The sequence below is a fragment of the Microcaecilia unicolor genome, chromosome 6, assembly GCF_901765095.1.
Source record: "Microcaecilia unicolor chromosome 6, aMicUni1.1, whole genome shotgun sequence".
Classification (NCBI taxonomy): domain Eukaryota; kingdom Metazoa; phylum Chordata; class Amphibia; order Gymnophiona; family Siphonopidae; genus Microcaecilia; species Microcaecilia unicolor.
Genome location: NC_044036.1, coordinates 71,195,113 through 71,213,967, shown reverse-complemented (window position 1 = coordinate 71,213,967; position 18,855 = coordinate 71,195,113). Strand labels below are relative to the sequence as shown.

At 40.9% G+C, this 18,855-nt stretch overlaps 1 protein-coding gene across 2 annotated transcripts in view; it reads left to right on the top strand.

Moving 5' to 3' along the window:
• The window catches only part of TGFBR3 (transforming growth factor beta receptor 3), a 350,647-nt gene that overhangs the window by 253,268 nt on the left and 78,524 nt on the right, over positions 1 to 18,855 (top strand). For both annotated transcript variants that reach the window (XM_030207075.1, XM_030207074.1), the window contains exon 7: positions 18,563 to 18,752. In XM_030207075.1, coding sequence (XP_030062935.1) covers positions 18,563 to 18,752 — 190 coding nt within the window. The remainder of the gene's footprint in view (positions 1 to 18,562; positions 18,753 to 18,855) is intronic.

The window sequence follows — 18,855 nt, the reverse complement described above, 5'->3', positions numbered from 1 at the left end:
TGATGAAGTCAGTTGTGCCCTTAGAGGAAGTTTTTGTTTAGAGAGCTGGTGGTATTGCAGATGTACAGAAGGGCTGATGCTAATCAGAACTTTAGTTGCAACAAGAAACCCTTGTTCAAGTTTTCTGTTGGGGGAGGCATGCCACAAACAATATACGTAGAGAGTAACTTCACATTGATCAAACAAGTCAGCATAGACATTCATAATCGGGGTTGCAAAAACTGCCCACAAACACTTCACTCAGTGGCAGAATTATGCATATACAGAGTATGCTCACAAATGTTAATCATATTTGTTCAATATTTAACTTGCACCAGGTATGCAAGGACTTATTGCTAGAATGGCACCATAGGCTCGCAGGCACCATTTTTTGTGGGAGGAGCCATGCAGCGCCCTGCAGAGCTAATTCTGGTTTAAGAGCCATTTCTTTACCTCATCTTCTGAATGTGGAGACAGCAAGGCTGGATGATCTGGGCTTGGCAGGCCTTTATCTTGTACTTCAACTGTTGTGCCTCCTGTGTAAGAGAGACAACAGCCTGCAAGGTGGTTGTTTCAGAGTATAGGCCTTTAGAAGGTTGGGGGCAACTTGGAATACATGTATTTACTTGGCTAAGATGGAGTAATATAAAGAAGGAAGACAAAAGAATTGTCCTGGATAAGGAGAGATCTGACAGGTGAGTACAAGATGACCATTTGCAGCCATCGTGACCTGTGTGATTATATAATGCCACTTGGCAAAAGGATGTTAGATGCTTGATTAACAGTCCTAAGGGAAATGCTGCAGACAGAAATGAAGAGGATCCATGCATGAAAAGAAGTAAAGAGGTGCCAGGCAGCAATGGAATCTATAGCTATGTACCTGGATGGGAACAGGAAACATGGGCACAATCATCCCAATATGATCTCATGATACATGGCATGCAACTTTCTCTCTCTTTAGGCAGAGGCCTTGAAGAAGGCCTGACACCTGTGGCTGTATGAACTAGAGTAGCTGGAGCAGGTGCAGGCAAATCTGGGTCAGCACTAAGGTTAGTTTTTTGGGCTGCCAACATGAATTTCCCTATCTACTTCTTTTATTATAGAGTTACTACTGTCCATCTAGCATCCCATCTTTGCAGAAGGCTATTTCTCAGTCTTCATATATGCATGCCTGCTGAGGTAATACCTCCAAGCAAGGCGATTAGAGAATGGAGAGGACAGCAGGATTTTGACATTAATGTTTTCCAAATATGCATAGCTGAACCTATAGCCATGGTGAAAGTTACTGCTTACTGTAGCAGTATTCTTGAACTGTTGAAGGAGTATGCATCCTAACACCTGGATGCCACTCCGTGCTTACCAAGTGGCCTTATTGTTGTCACATCCACTAAGGAATCTGAGGCCATTTCTCAATGTCTCTTTCACACCAGCTATTCAACTTTGGCCTCTTACTAATTCCTCTTTGATCTGCAAATCCCAGTCGTATATAAATTTCATGGTCTTGTACTACTCCTATACAGGTTTAGAACTGAAGCTTTCTGTACATTAACCCACTTCTTCCCTATTATCTTCTTGTCACTAGCTGCCTGTTAGGACACACTCGTGCCTGGGGGATGAACTCTCTAACATCGTTGAACTGATTTTTACAGTATATTTCATCCCACCTGCTAGCTTAACCTCCACTTCTTTATCTTTTCATAGATACCACCAGTTGAGGAGGAGGAGCAGCAGTAGGGACCTGCACACTTGTTCCAGCTATACCATTTCTGGCAGCTGCAGGACTGAAGCATACCCCAAAGTTTGTCTCAGTGCCCCTACCTCCAGCAGCTGCATACCCAGAGGTAGCTGGTGGCCATCGCCATGCACTCTTTCACCCACTTTTGTTTACCCTTCTTCCAGTTCATCTCTCTCTATAAGGCCACCTGGAATTTTTGCCCATGAGAGCTGAGGACAGAAGTCCTCAGGTGCTCCTCATTTTGAAGTAGGTCCCGCCACCTGATGGAAGCCATTAGGCCATGTGTTCTCCTGAGCCACCTGCAGCATCACAAGCTGGGTTTCAGGGAGGACCTGTTGCGCTTTCTGCTGGTCCCAGTTCTGATGTTTCTGTGGGCACTGCTGTTGAGCAGGTGAGTTGGATAGTGGTCAGTATGCAGGGGGAATTAAGAGGATATGAGGGGACAGATAGGTTGGTCATCCTTGAGGAGGTATCAACTGCCCTTGGATTGGTTGCCTACCTTATCTTTTCTGAACCTTTTTCAATTTTAGGCCAGCACTACCTCTGCTCCTCAGGTACTTTGGATCTTTATTGTAATATGCCTTCTTACATATTCGTCCGCTGTGTTTATAAATAAAACGTGGTTACTTTCAGATGATAAATCAGATATCCAGTTTTTTCTTTCTATTTACATGGGCGCTTAGTAAGACTTCACCCAAGGCTGTCATTGCAGTGTTTAGGAAACCTAGATGTGAGGATGGCGGGTGATATCCCAAAGGGAAAGTATAATCTTTAGTCATCTTCGTGTATAGGTGCTTCTGTACTGAGGGGCTTTCTCCGTGGGAAGGCTGTCACATATGTGACATTGCTGAAAGGCTTGTAGAGAGTGCAAGCAGGCTTGAAATAGTGAAGTGTAGGAAAAGCAGACAATGGAGAACTGCTGCCACTACTGATGGTGGAATTCAGCTTCTAGACGAGCAGAGGCTATGTAACAGCAGCCTGCATGAGAAAACATTGTTTCTGTGAGTGGTTTACCCTTTGTAGACAGATGTTATTAGTAAGGGTAAAATACACTGAAGGAAAGGCCTACAGAGCTACCATATATGTAGGAAGGTAGGCATTAGAGGTGGGGATATAGCAACTTTCATTCTTAAGGCCACTGGTTTGCTATGAGCTACATTTCATACAAGTGGGAGCATGAGCGCTGCTAAGTATGTTTGTAGTTTCATGAAGCTTCACAGGGCTGTGCTGAATATGTTGTCATATGGTTTGGAAAGGTCACATGGACAGTATAGTAACTGACAGTAGGACATCTATACTGAACCATTTCAGAGGAGAGAATGTGCAGAAAGTAGAAATGCTTCGGAAAGCATATGGCCACCAAAGAGAAGTGTAAGGGCCTAGAAATATATAATCCAGTGACTGAAAATAACAATAGCATAGTTAAAGTAACATTGCTTACTACTTCATATGTCATATAAGCACTCATTACGAAACAACAGTAAATTGGACAGAGATTGTCAAACTTACTTTCATAAAGGATAGGTACCTGTAGCAATCAGGGTGAACAAGTGCCTGGCAGGAATCTTTCAGTTAGCTAGACACATAGGATTAGCCAAAAGTAGGCATACACTGGTGAGATGCATATAGTTTACAGTACCTACTGATTGCCTACATGTTTTGCCCCTTTTAATTCATCTTCGTTGGTTACCTGTTGAGTTCTACTGTTGTTTTAAGGTTTTATTCTTGACACATAAAGCTTTGCATTTGGAGTTCCATCATACCTCTGTATAGAGATCACAGTAACATTATCGGCTTTTGTCTTGCCTAGAATATAAACTGAACCCTAGAAAGGGGATATTAGCGGTATGCAAGAATTGAGGCTCTGCATTCTTTGGACTGAAATCTTCTGGGTTTTGCCCTCCTCCAAAGTGTGCTCACTATAAGACTTCTTGTAAAGCCTTCTGTTGTGTGGCCGCCAAACTCTAAAGCAATCTTCTAGTTGATATTTGTTCTGAGTTGTCATTTTGCAAGTTTAAAACCTTTTTAAAAACCCATTTTTTCCAACGCACCTTCAGAGCACTACTAGGAATCAGTTAACTGTAGATCAGGGTGGCCAACGGTTTGTATTGTTTCTGTGTATATTATTTTTACTGCCTAATTTCATTCTGACTTTGTGCTATGCCCATTATATACTTTTCTCTTTTAATTTGCGGTTCTTTTCTTTTATCACATGTTGTTTTCGTTGGATTGTAAACCGCAGTGATCCACCACTCGGAAATTGTGGTATAGCAAGTATTTTAATGAACATAAACATTTGCATCTAGTGGCTCGTTATGTGCCTACCTACCTATTTTATAAGCACGTGCACGTGAATAATGGCAGCAAAGCAGGGGAGTATACTTAAGCAAGTCCAACTTCTTCTAGAGGAGGTAAACCTCCTGGTGAAGGAAGTCATCAAACATGAAAAACACCTTGTGTAGGTCTGCATCCAATAAACTTGGTGCCTGTCACAAATAAAAAATGGTGGCAGGCTTTCTGCACCAAGTGAAATATATAGAGGACTTACACAAGAATGGTGACTAACTAAGTAGGCAACCATCGTTTGGCACAGGGCTGTGGAGTCAGTACACCGAACCTAGGACTCCGGCTTCTCTGTTTTTCTACTGACACTCCGACTCCAGCTCTGACTCGGACTCCAACTGATATGAGGCTTTACGTTTTTTGTTCTGGATCTAAAGTACTGGTAAATATAACTTTAGATCCAGAACAAAGATATGGATATATAAGAATAAAATGATTAAATTTAACCATATATTATATATATATTTTTTTTTTAACTGGAGTTGGAGTCGGTACATTTTTTATGGACTCTGATGCCACCCAAAATTGTTTCTAACTCCACAGCCCTAGTTTGCCAGGCTTTTTCCAATCACGTCTTTCACAGACAAAGTGCAAGGAACATTGGATGATATCATAGTCTTTCAGGTCAGCTCTCTGGATGGTTCCTGCCTGCAGTAACGGTCTCATATGTGGCCATCTCCTGCCACACCTTCCTTTCTGTCAAGCCTATCTGTTAGTGACTATGCAAATATCCTATCCTTCCTCTGTGAAGCCCTTTTTATCACTACTGTAAGGGGGCTACCTGGCCCTCCTGGGTCCTCCCATGTTTCTGCCCTCTGCAAAGATTTCCCTGCTATTCTGTAGCTTTGACAACTCTCTAAGAACTGAAAAGGGTTAATTAGCAGTATGAGCTGAAGGTTGTGAGTAATGGAGAGTGTGGGCTTGAAAACATTGTGAGACATCGTGATCCCAGGCCGGATGACGTTTTCTGTTGCTGGAGCTATTTACTGTAATAGCAGTAGCCCTGGTTTGCTGCTTGAGGAACCTTGTGCAAAGAAGAGTTTTGTGTCTGACACTCATTTACATGGCTGTGCTATTATATATCCCTTGTTTCTTATATGGAAAAGAAGAGCAGATCATATTTGAGGAAGTGTCACACTGTTGCTGTCCAGCAGGAGGGTGCAAGGAGTGCTATCTTTCCTTCAGTGACCAGCCACCATGGAGGGAACATCAGAGATTGAAGATTGGTCCTAGCACAGGCAACCAAGTATGGCAGGAGGAGGACGAGATGGAGGATACCAATACTCTTGTGGGAGGGGAAACACCAGGGTGCAGCTATGAATAGCCCCAAGCTGTTGCGGAAGATCCTTTGGACAAGGTCCAGTGCTTTGCCCAAGCTCCCAGATGATGGCCTGCTAACACCTGGTAGCTGATGCAATTATACGCAATGCTGTTAAGAGCTTTGTGAACTCAAATATAGAAACATAAATATAGACAAATGGAGGGTAATTCTGTAATATAGGCACAAACATTTACATGCTGATTACTGGCATATTGCACACAAGTGCTGGATATGTGCTATTCTCTGCTATTCTGAGCCTTCCCGCAATAGGCAGTAAAGATTGTGGATATTACATCCTCTTCTTTCGTGAGCTCAATTCTGGTTCCTGTTGCACATTCGTGAGGATTGGACTTTCTCCTTTTTTGGTTTGGCATTCTGTAACTATGCGCATATCTTCAATAGCGCATAGATTGCAGATAGAAGTACACATGGAGGGGCATAATCGAACGGGGACGACCATCTCTAAGGACGTCCCAGCGAAGGGGCGGGGAAACCACTATTATTGAAACAAGATGGGCGTCCATCTTTCGTTTTGATAATACAGGCGGGGATGCCCAAATCTCAACATTTAGGGGTTGACCTAAATGTTGAGATGGCCGTCCCCAGTTTTCGGTGATAATGGAAACCGAGGACGCCCATCTCAAAAATGACCAAATCCAAGCCATTTGGTCATGGGAGGAGCCGGCATTCGTAGTGCACTGGTCCCCCTCACATGCCAGGATACCAACCAGGCACCCTAGGGGGCACTGCAGTGGACTTCAGAAATTGCTCCCAGGTACATAGTTCCCTTACCTTGTGTGCTGAGCCCCCCAAACCTCCCCCCCAAAATCCACTCCCCACAACTGTACACCACTACCATAGCCCTAAGGGGTGAAGGGGGGCACCTACATGTGGGTACAGTGGGTTTTGAAGGGCTCACATTTACCACCACAAGTGTAACAGGTAGGGGGGGATGGGCCTGGGTCCGCTTACCTGAAGTGCACTACACCCACTAAAACTGCTCCAGGGACCTGTCATGGAGCTGGGTATGACATTTGAGGCTGGCAAAAAAATTAAAAAAAATTTTTTTTTAGGGTGGGAGGGGGTTGGTGACCACTGGAGGAGTAAGGGGAGGTCATCCCCGATTCCCTCCGGTGGTCACCTGGTCAGTTTGGGCACCTTTTTGAAGCTTGGTCATGAAAAAAAAGTGGACCAAGTAAAGTCGACCAAATGCTCGTCAGGGACGCCCTTCTTTTTTCTATTATCGGCCGAGGACGCCCATCTGTTAACCACACCCCTGTCCCGTCTTTGCTACGCTGCCAACACGCCCCCGTGAACTTTGGTCATCCCTGCGACAGAAAGCAGTTGAGGACACCCAAAATCGGCTTTCGATTATGCCGATTTGGGCGACCCTGAGAGAAGGACGCCCATCTCCCAATTTGTGTCAAAAGAAGGGCGCCCTTTTCTTTCAATTATGCCCCTGATGGTGAGCTCTGGGCAGAGTATGGTTTGGGCTCGCACTTAAGCACCTATCTCCTACAGTTAGGCACTTGAATCTACACCAACTCTATGGCTGGTTTAAGCGTTTTTGCATACGCACATATATACCCTGTAAGGCTAATATTCTTTGTAGGTGCATACTTCCCTTTCTAGAATAGGCTCCTACCAGGTGTCCTCTGGGTACCTAATTTTAGATGCACAGTTAGGTTTAAATATGTAACCCGTATTTATGGTCTTCACTGAGGACAAGGGGCACCGCTTTGCAAAAATATGGCTAACTTCAGATAATGGGGAAGCAACTTGCTGCTAGGCTCAAAGGAATTTGTTTTATAGCCATTTAAAAAATGTTCAGCACAGATAGATTTATTGTTCAAATTAAAAGGAAAAGTTTATTGACACAAAATATGTAGTGGTAGGAAATAACAAAATCCTTTTCCAGAATTACTGTCTCTCAAAAATAAAGTCCAGTAAAATTACACAATACACAGTGAAATTAAATGTTCCAAGAGTTCCTTAGGCTTCCCTTACCACCAAGACTTTCCTGGAATCAGAGCTGGCTCCTTTCCTCACTGTTACAGATTGTCCCTTGCACCTGTAAGTTTGGCAGCCCCCACCCCGCAATGGCTCATTTCTCCTCTCCTTGAGATGGACATCTTCCAAATCCTGCAGTTACAGATTTCGTCCTCAAAATACTAGATTGCAGCCACACAGCTGCAGAGATCTAGTACACTACCAGAGACCCTTAGTCACCAAAAAGATTTACCGAGGGCTGGGCTGTCTTTCCTTTCTCAGAGAAAGGGAGAACTCCCCACCTCTCCCAACGCCAGTACAAATACACAAGAATAAAAAGTGGTTGTAACTGTTTGGAAAACCAATTGGCATTTTCATTGGAAATTGGGAAAATGAAGAAAGCATTTCTTAGGTGCAGATCAGCACCCTTACTGCATCTCCAAATCTTTCCTTGCTACCTCTGCTCACTACTCTACCTCCTTTCTTATACTTCAAGATATCTCCTTGTATAAAGATGGATTATACAAACAGACAGACCCAGTTCACACTTGCTGTCACATTTAGTAAGGAACTGGGTGAATTATTGATTACATGAGCCATTTTCTGATCTACTGTGGTCTGTATATTCATTGTTTAAGTAAAGGTGGATAAATCTTAAGAGCAGAATTAGTGGCTTAGATGTGTCTTCTGCACTGAAGTGATGCCCGGAGAATACTGTACTAAGTGCTATGGTATATACTAGAGTCCCTGAACTCCCTTCCAGAGTAGGTTGACTTATTAAATTAATGAAGCATGTAGTTAATTTCTGGGGCATTGACAAGGACATTAAATCTCTGTATGTGGACTTGGTGTAATGAATTTTTAGAGGCATCAGTTCCAGCACACAAATGAGATACTTAAGGTTAGCACTGCTATGATCTTTTTGACACAAGAAAATCCACCAGAGACCCAAGTGAATCTCCATATAATAGTCATATCATTAACACTTCTGCCCCTGGGTAATAAATTAACAGGAATTGTGGTTAAATAACTTACAGCTGAACAACCTCATTTCCATTCAGAGTTGAGATTTATCATTATTTGGTCTAAAACCAAAGAACCACAATGACCCCTTACTAAATTGCTGTAGGTCTTATTTGTATCTGTACTGTAATATATAGTGACTATAGAAAATCTACATTTCGTGTTCATTATTTATTTCTCCTGATTATTCACCTCTTCAGTAATGTTCTAAGTACAGTACAGCACAATAAAAATAGCAATATTATTATTACAACAATAAAATCAAAGGATGCAACAACATGGATTATATCCAACAAAATTCACAGACAGCAGCTAAACTCCAGAACCTAAGCCTGGCTAAATAATCTTCCTCAATCCAGACATCCACTGGAAGCAGGTTCCACATTTTTGGTCCTGCAAACTGAAAAGCTTGCTGGATATGTGCACTGCAACCTAATTCCTGCAGGCAGTTGAAAGTAGACAAGTAGCCTGGTCAGGTTACGAAAAGTCAGTTTCTCCCTAAGCTATTCAGTTCATCCCTGATTAAGGGCCCTAAATATCAATCAAAGCACTCAAAATTTGACTCAATAGACAATCAACAACCAATGAAGGTCCTTCAACAATGAATATAGGAACATAGGTGTTGCCATACTGAGGCAGACCAAAGGTCCATCAAGCGAAGTATGCTGTTTCCAACAGTGGCCAATCCAGGCTACAAGTACCTAGAAAGATCCCAGAAGACTAAACAGATTTTATGCTGCTTATCCTAGAAATAAACAGTGGATTTTTCCAAGTCCATCTTAATAATGGCATTTGGACTTTTCTTTTAAACCCTGCTAATCTAACTGCTTTACTACATTCTGCGGCAATGGATTCCAGAGTTTAGTTACACAAGTGAAAAAAATATTTTGACGATTTGTTTTAAATTTATTACTTGCTTCATTTTGTGCCCCCTATTTCTAATATTTTTGGAAAGAGTAAAATGCATTTTCACGTCTACCCGTTCCACTCCACTCAGTATTTTATAGACCTCTGTCATATTTCCCCTCAGCCATCTCTTCTCCAAGCTGAAGAGCCCTAGCCACTTTAGCCTTTCCTCATAGGGAAGTCATCCCATTTCGTTTATCGTTTTTGTTCCCGTCTCTGACCATTTTGTTATTCTGTTATATCTTTTTTTGAGATGTGGTGACCAGTTGCACACGGTATTCAAGGTTTGATCGCACAATGGAGCAATGCAAAGGCATTATAGCATTCTCATTTTTGTTTTCTATTCCTTTCCTAATAATTCCTAGGATTCTATTTGCTTTCTTTGCCCCTGCTGCACACTGAGCGGAGGGTATCAGCGTATCATCAACGACAACACCTAGATCTTTTTCCTGGGCAGTGACTCCTAATGTGGAACCTTGCCATAGTTTGAGTTCCTCTTTTCCACATGCATCACTTTGCACTTGCTCACATTGAACATCATCTGCCATTTGGTTGCCCAGTCACATAAGGTCCTCTTGCAATTTTTTACAGTCCTCTTGCGATTAAACGACTTTGAATAACTTTGTGTCATCAGCAAATGTAATTATCTCACTAGTTATTCCCCATCTCTAGATCATTTATAAATATGTTAAAAATCAGCAGCCCCAGCACAGACCCCCAGGGAACCGCAGTATCTACCCTTTTCCATTGAGAACATTGACCATTTAACCCTACTCTCTCTTTTTTAAAATCTTTTAACCTGTTCTTAATCCACAGTAGGACATTACATCTTATCCCATGACTTTCTAATTTCCTCATTCATTGTCAAATGTCTTTTGAAAATCCAGATACACAAATCAACCAGCTCACCTTTATCCACATGTTTATTTATTCCTTCAAAGAAGTGTAGTAGACTGATGAGGCAAAGTTTCTCTTGATTAAATCCATGTTGGGTTTGTTTCATTAATCTGTGCCTATGTATATGCACTGCAATTTTGTTTTTTTATAATAGTCTCTACCATTTTGCCCAGCATGGACATCAGGCTCACTGCTCTATAATTTCCTGGATCATCCCTGGAACCGTTTTAAAAAATTGGTGTAACATTGTCTGCCCTCCAATATTCGGTACCATGATGGAGTCACATGTTCATAACTCTTTTCATTTAATAACAACTCGGCACTGGTGTTCTGAGCCAACTGTAATGACTGTAATTGTTTCTTCAACAGTAAAGACTGCAAAAATAATAACAGATTATGTATTAAAATAGCCAAATCCTTTGAAGACACAAAACAGTATATCCTCCTCAACAATCATAAAGCATTTTAGTTCATTTATTAAAATTACCCTTATCCAGAATGGATAACAAACAAACATACATAATCAACCTAGTACAAAAAAGACTTATACTGTACAATATAGTCCATTATAACAGCTAACACTGGCTATCAATAAACACACTCATATCAATCATCATAAATTCATCATACATTCAATCTGCACAGAGAGCACTCAGTCACTGTTCCCAGAAGTACTAAGCTGCCTGTTCTAGAAAATGCCGCTTCAGTAGTCTTTTAAACACCTGATAGTTCATTTGCTTTCTAAGAAGAGTTTATTCCATTCGGCAGGTCTGGCTACTGAAAATAATCCTTTTCCTAGTAAAAGCTGGGAATCTTGTACTTCCAACAAACAGGAAGTGTCCGAGCAAAGTGCTCACGAAGGCTTCTACCAGTAAGCAGCAAATGTAACCTGGACTACCCCCAGAATCTGAGACTCCAAAGTCAGTCTTTCATCTAGAAGAAACCCCAGGCTTCACGTTGGTCCAGTTCATATCAGCTGATGTCCTCTACGTGTACGGCAAACTAACTTTTCCCTCTGAACTCTGCTTACCCTCAGCAATTCCATATTCCCTACATAAGTATTGCCATACTGGGACCGACCGAAGGTCCATCAAGCCCGGCATCCTGTTTCCAACAGTAGCCAATCCAGGTCGCAAGTACCTGGCAAGATCTCAAAACAATACAATACATTTTATGCTGCTTAACTGATTGTCCTCCAAGCACTCAGCTGTTGCATCCAGGCATGCATCTAGTTTGTTTGCTGCAAATGCTCACTCAGTACCTACTGATATCCTCAGCTTAATGTCATCTCTAAATAGATGACATGTCACCCCATGTTCCCAAAACAGTAGGCACAGAGGACTCAAATACATATAAAGTGATGATACAGAGCCCTGTGGAAGACTAAACACCAAAGGAAGTGCCTCAGAACATAGAGTATATCATTCCAAGGAACACTTTGGACCTTGTCAGTAAGATAAAATCATAGCAAATTAAAAGCCAGCCCCTGGATTTCAGCTCCCTCCATATGCTTCAACAACAAAGAGTATTTTATCATATCAAATATAGTAAAAAGGTGCACATTGAAGAATCATAGCAGCTGTTGCATGGAAATAGAATGTGTTAAAAAAAAGTGCTGTTCTATATATCTACATATCTTACCCCACAACAGCCAAGAAATCCTTAAAGGAGGAAACATGGGATAACTTAGTTGGATAAATGTCTATCTTCTCTGTGCTTCTGTACAATGCAAAATACACAATGCTCTGGCATAACCAGTCATCTTCAGAATTATAATAGCAAGTGACTTTAGTTAAGTTGTACTGATTCATGTGTTGACAGGATAAATTCAGTAGTTCCTGTTGGTTCTTTTTGCTAGGAAGTATATTTCAGAGCAAAGATTTAACTGTAAGCACCAAGAAGCTGGCAAAAGAACTCCAGCTGTGAAAAGACATGGATAAGGGGATGTGTATAAAAGATTTGTCAAAATCTAATTCACATACACAAGTCAGAGGCGTAGCCAGACTTGGTATTTTGGATGGGCCCAGAGGTAAATTGGATGGGCATTTCCACACGCACACGCCCCCTCCCCCCAACCACACACCACAAATATCTTCACAGAGATATTTTTTAAGAACATAAGAGGGGTTTTTTTTCACCTACCCCACATCTTCTCCCTCTCCTCTGGAGTGTCCCAGCATCTGCACTCCTGTTTCTGAACTCTGTCCCTCCCCGATGTCGATACAGGCGTCCTTGGTGCCTGCAGCGATTCATTCTCACTGCTTACGCTGTCCCCACAGGCTTCCATCTGCCATGTCCCGCCCTCGCTGACATCATTGCGTGTTTACTGCGGGGCCAAAGTGCAGATGCAGGGATGCTGCTGAGGAGTGGGGGGGGGGGGGGGAAGAGAGCAGGCCTGCCCCTAGCTACGCCTCTGACACACCTCCAACAGGCTAAGAATCATTGTAAATATCTTTCCCATATTCCAAAACATTGTAACAGGCCCGTTTACGGAGTCGCTTATTTTATCGATTTTTGAACAAACTTCTTTATGTGAACGCCATCTGAGAGAGGTTTTTTTGCTCCACTCTTCTTTGCTTGGCATCGGATCTTCAGTGGAGAGGTTACCTTCTGTTGACGTTGGTCATTTAAAAAATTAGCACACCAAAGAGAGAATTGTGTTTCAATGATGTACTGAGCATAGAATTGCCATCAGTTAAGGAATTTGAGTTAGTAGAAGTGTGGCACAATATTCTTTGGGAGCAGTCCCAAGGCTTGGTAAGAAGCTTTCTGTTGATTTGAAGAATTTGCATAATAATGTGAATTTTAAAAAGCAATTGAAAACTTGGAGTTTTAAAGATTAATATTGTAATTGATTCCAAGGATTGTGTGAACGGTTGTAGGGAGATTTAGGGGGGTGATAGCTGTAATCCACTCTCTACAGGTTGTTGTTTTTGTTTTTCTTTGGTTTTGTTTTGTTTTTTTTAGTGAAAGTTGCAGGATATAAGATCTTGTATTAAATTGCTTTATTTCTTGTGCATAATTCATTTCATTCTTTTTCTGATTATAATGTGGGCTTTACATGGGATAGAAGATAGAATTTGTTATTGTTTCTGTTTAATCTAAAATTATTCCATTTCGATGTTTTCTTGAACCTTGTATTCAAAGTATTACTTGAAACTAAATTAAAAAAAACCCATTTAGATTCAGTTCTTTTGTTTGTCTTGTGTGCTGCCACTGATATCAATGGGGAAGAGGCATTTGGGAATCCTGTTAAGTGCAGTGAGCCTGTGATGCTTAGAGGCATATTTTCAAAGCACTTAGCCTTCCAAAGTTCCATAGAAACCTATGGAACTTTGGAAGGCTAAGTGCTTTGAAAATATGCCTCTTAGTGTCCTCAGAGAGAATACAGGTAAGTGTTTCGGCAGAAGTGTTAATTTAAACATATACAAGAAACCATAATGATAATGACAAAGGATGACAGAAAAATAGGTGAAGAAAGATAGATGCCATTAATCTTTGATTATATAGTGGGACAAGATGAAGATTTGGTTACAATAGAGGCAGGCAAAATGGGAAACAAATGGAGGATTTAGCAAAAATGCAGCACATAACGTGCAGAAAATCAGGCATGAAAGTGAAATGCCTTTTTCTGCAGCACTTAATTAACATGCAGAAAATGCAAAGCTTGGTTCTAGACAACTGAAAAACTGACACTATACTACTGACACTTCATAAAATAAGCAGACATTTGACAGCGTCATCAAATTACTTCTGTACTTGTCAATTTAGTTGTTTTAGGATATAATTTTGACTGCTGTCAGTGGCACTGGAAACTCCACTTGATTCATCTTGAAAATCAGTTGAAAACTCTGACCTGGATGTCTGTGTTAATAGAGAGTTACTACTGCTCAGTCATATACCACAGAAAGTAGGAGGTAATGAAACCATCTGTCTAGAGTGTGAGGCTTATTAAAGATGAAAACTACTTAAGGTCTAACCATATTGAGAGAGTGAATAATTTAAATACCAGTGGCACCTGTGCCGTATTTTGGTTGGAAGCATGATTAGGGCAATTTTCAAAATCTTTCCTACAGTAAAACAAGGTTTTACCCATAGAAGTGGACTATTTGAAAATGATACCTTCTCTCTGTGGCTAAAAATGCACATGTTGGTTGACAGTGTGTGTACTTTTACCCACTTTTAGCAGAGGTGTTCCCGGGGCAGAGTTAGGCTGGGAATTATATATTTTCAAAAGTACACATGTGATTTTAGTAGAAAGAACAGGGTATAAATGTCTGAAAATTGCCTAAAGAAAGAGTACCTGCAAAGTGAAAGTACATTTGGACTTTCTTTTTGAAAAATAGTGGAAACTCTGCAGATAAAATTACCTGTGGATTTGCACTGTGGGGGCTGCATGAAACGGAATATTCCATTATGTGACTCTCAAGAAATCTTTCAAGGTCACTCTTAGAATCTGATACATCTCTTACTGAAAATAACCAAATAGGGAGGGGATGGGAATAACGTGAGAAATAAAGGCCAGTGGACCAGAACATTTAGGCCATAAAACTTGTGCTAAGAAGAATTTAGTATGTACACACAAAATAATGTAATGCGCATATTAAAATGCCACTTAATGGGTGATACAAAGGGATTTAGAAGACAGTTTTGCAAGGCTTTTAACACTGTAGGTAGCTGTTTACTCATTAAAGAATCTCTGTTGAAAAGTGGCCACCCCTCTCTGCTGGTTAAAGTGCCCGTGCTGTATACAACATGGTGACTTCCACAGGTGTTGGAAAATGGGTGAGACAGGGGCAGGTGCCAAGAATGCACATATATGACCAGAATACCACTATATACGTGTGTATGTGTGAGCATGCATGCTGGTCCCTCATTAAAGGTTTACTGGTTACTCATTCTTGGAGGCCCTTGGTGATTTTTTTTCTGGTCTTACAAAACTGTACCAGGTGTAACAGTAAGCACGAAGGCATGAACGCGCATAATCTTGTTGTAGGCACTACAGAGGGCACAATCTGAGCAGAGTGTGAACAGTCACAAAGTATGCATGTTGATTAGTGTGTATTATAATCACACATAGATACATACTTGAGGTGTGGAAATTTGTACCAGTTCTTGAACAAGTATAATGTCTGTGTCTTCAATCTAGATGCAGTTGCTGAAGGATTTGTGGTGGTATTTATTTATTCTTTCAATTTCTTATATACTACCTTTAAGCTGTTGAAGCAATATACATTCACATTCAGTAGGTATTTTTCTGTCCCCACAGGTTTCACAATCTGAGGGCCATGTTTACTAAGCTGTGCTGTAGGCGTGCTAATGATAGAGGCACTCATTATATTCCTGTGGGTGTCTCTAGCATTAGCACACGCTAAAAGGTTTGTGTGCCTACAGCACGGCTTAGTAAACAGGGCCTTGAATTTGTACCTAAGGCAACGTAGAGTCAAGTGATTTCTCCATGATCACAAAGAGCTGCAGTGGGATTGGAATCAGACTCTCCTGGTTCTCAGCCTGCTATTCTAATCGTTAGGCTACTCTTCCAGAAGTCCTCTGTCTTTATAAAATAAGGCCAAAATAAGGGAAGGGATTTTTTCTACTGTCTTTCTGTGGTACAAAGTGATTTCTATATTATATATAGGAACTTTAGGTCCCTTCCTGCCCAATTAATCTAGATGCCTTCTTGTAAAATTCCTTTTCCACATCCACGCTATAGGATCAGCAAGAATGCTGTCCAATTCGGCCAGAATGTTTTTGATTCAATTCGATCCAGTCCTTTAAGGCCACTTTCAATAAATAGAAAATAAAATTCACTTTTCTACCTTTGTTGTGTGGTCTTTTAATTTTTGTTACCATGTCTCTGGTTTCCACTTTCCTCAGTCTTCTCTTTACTCTTTTGCCAGTGTGTACTGGTCCATTTGGCATTTTCCATTTCCATCTTCCAAAATTCCAGGCAGCAGAAGTACAGATCAGCAGGACCCAAAGCAGTTCAAAACATGTAAAGTCAGAAACAACACAGTTTATACCTAATTGTTCCACTACCCTTAGGATTCACCTTTGGGATTAAAAAGTAAAACCATGTGCATGTAAGGACTGGATAAATGAGTTAAAACAAAGTTTAAAGCAGATGCCCTTAATATGTAATACTTGGTAGCAATAATGAAACAGTGATGGAATATTCACATAGAAAGCAGCCTCAGTCAATAGATTTATTTTTTATTGAACATAATTAACTTTGTATGAACTCGGCAGCTAATAATATGCTGAACTGGACAATGTTGGCACATTTAGACTGACTCTGTACTTCTGCATGAAGGTAGCTCTGCCTTCATTATTTAATATCTGTCTTTTAAATAGTAATCGTAAAAAAAATCAAGTGCATTTTTATAATATACCATTGCTTATGGGGGGAGGGAGGGGAAAGGGGGAGGGGGTTAGAAGGAAGGTACACACATTAAAGGATGATGAAGGCACCAAGAGAGTTATTTTATAGTATTTGGATGCAGTTTGAATTTGAAGTTATATAATGTCTTAATATGTATATGTTGAATGGTGATAACATCATCAATAAAAGCTTCTTTAACCATAATATACCATTGCTACCAACAATAAAGAACAACAACGTGGATGCAGCAGCTCATAGGTTTGTTTGCTCTGTTTTGAGAGTACTTGGATGGTGGCTACGCGGAGAAGGGGAAACCAAGGCTAATCTATTTGGCTTCAACTTTTTGATGTCATCCTGTTGACTGGTTTTCATTCAACCTCCTTGCTTAGGATTGTAATGGCGGCTTCTCTGGTCCCACATTGCAGTCACTTCTGCTTCAGGACACTCACCGCTCAGTTCTACGTGTACTGAGATACACTGCCATGTTCCCATGCACCATCAGTGCCCTCAGTGCTACCCTGACACTTCTGCCGCTGCTGTTGCTTCTCTAGAGCAGCATCAGCATCAAAAGAAAATAAACTCTCCATTGGCGCAGCTGCTGTTCCCTCCCTCTGATGTCACTCCTGTTCCAGAGCAGAGCCGGTAGCCTGAGCCAATAGAGAGACTGGCCCTGTGATGAGTTTGTCTTCTTTTGTCACCGCAGCAGCAGCTTGGATGACAGCGGGAGGAAGGTGGGGAAGTCCCATATTGGGACTCCCAATATTCTTTGCTGAAACGAATTGATTCAAACTGTGAATTGGACAACACTAATCAGTACTGCAGTGGCTGCCCCAGACAATACTGCAATAAGAACTGTAAACGCCAGCCTTCATCATTCTCTGTTCCCTATAGAATTTCTATGGGAGACTGAGGCCCAGAAGGGTGCGTAAGCAGTGGCATTTTTGGTGCCAGGCACTGCATTCACTGATCTCAGCTTGGCTGTAAGATAGGACAGTGGCTGCACAGTGTGTTGGAGATTGGTGTTGTAATCTGAATAGCAGGAACTGCTGTTCATGGTGAAGCCTCTGAAGGCTTGCAGTGCTCAGTAGGTGGGCACACCACAGCACTGACAGTGATCCCGAGAATCATACCAATATGATAACCTGGAGTCTATTTCCATACCACTATCACACCCTCTGTGTCTCATATACAGTGAAGTGTGGACCAGCATTTGAAGAGCCTTTGTGGTATTTGTGGTGTGCCTTTCTTAAAGTGTGTAAGAATTCCCAGGACAAGTGCATTGCTGTGTTTTTGGCATGGTAAAGAGAATTGTGATCAGGTTCATGTGTGAGTTGATTGATGTTTTTTTTTCAATGTTTGTTGCAATCCACTTTGTACTGGTTTGCTGGTTAAGTGAACTATAAATGCCATATTAAATAAAAATTAAATGTTATGTAATGTTTTCATCCTCAGAGGGCTATGGGTACAGTTTTTCAGTGCCATCTTCTGTACATGACCTTTATTTTTTGGGCAGGTTATCATCTGATGCAAGGCAGATATTAAATAGCATTAGATTAGCAAGAGACAGCATATTACAGTATTTACCTTGCACATGCAATAACATAATTTGCATATGATCTTTCAGGTACATAGGTGGGCATGAGAATTTTTTTTGCAGACTAATGTTCATGATAAAAGCCATATTGCATGTTGTTTTTAGCATGCACCAGAAGTCATTAACATTCACATTAAAATTTATCACATAGGTCCTTTAATCAGATGTTTAGAAAAGACACAGCTTATGTGACCTTAAAGTTAAGCCCCATGTGCATCAATTCTGACCAATGGATGCTATTTCTGTGTTTATGTTCTTTATTGTATCTTCCTTTAAGTGTTTGTTAGTTGGGAGAAAAACAATAGGGCGTTAGAAGCTAAATGAGTTTTATTTAATGAAAAAATGTTTTTGGTACTAATTCATAATCTAAACTATTATCCTTTTGATATACAGGCACCTAACAGTATTGGTTTTGGAAAAGAGACAGAAAAATCCATGTTTATGACCAAAACAGTATTACCTACCATTCCCTCCTCCCGGGAGAACTTGCTGAAGTGGGCCAGTGATCATGACTATAGTCCAGTTACTTCCTACACAGAAGTGCAAGTGGCGAATAGATTTCATATCCAAATAGCAGACGATGGTAAGAAGAATAATATGGGGTTCTACAGTATATCCAAAAGAGCTAAAAAAAAAAAATCATTCAATATAGCTGAAATTTTCTTTTAGGGGCCCTTTTACAAAGC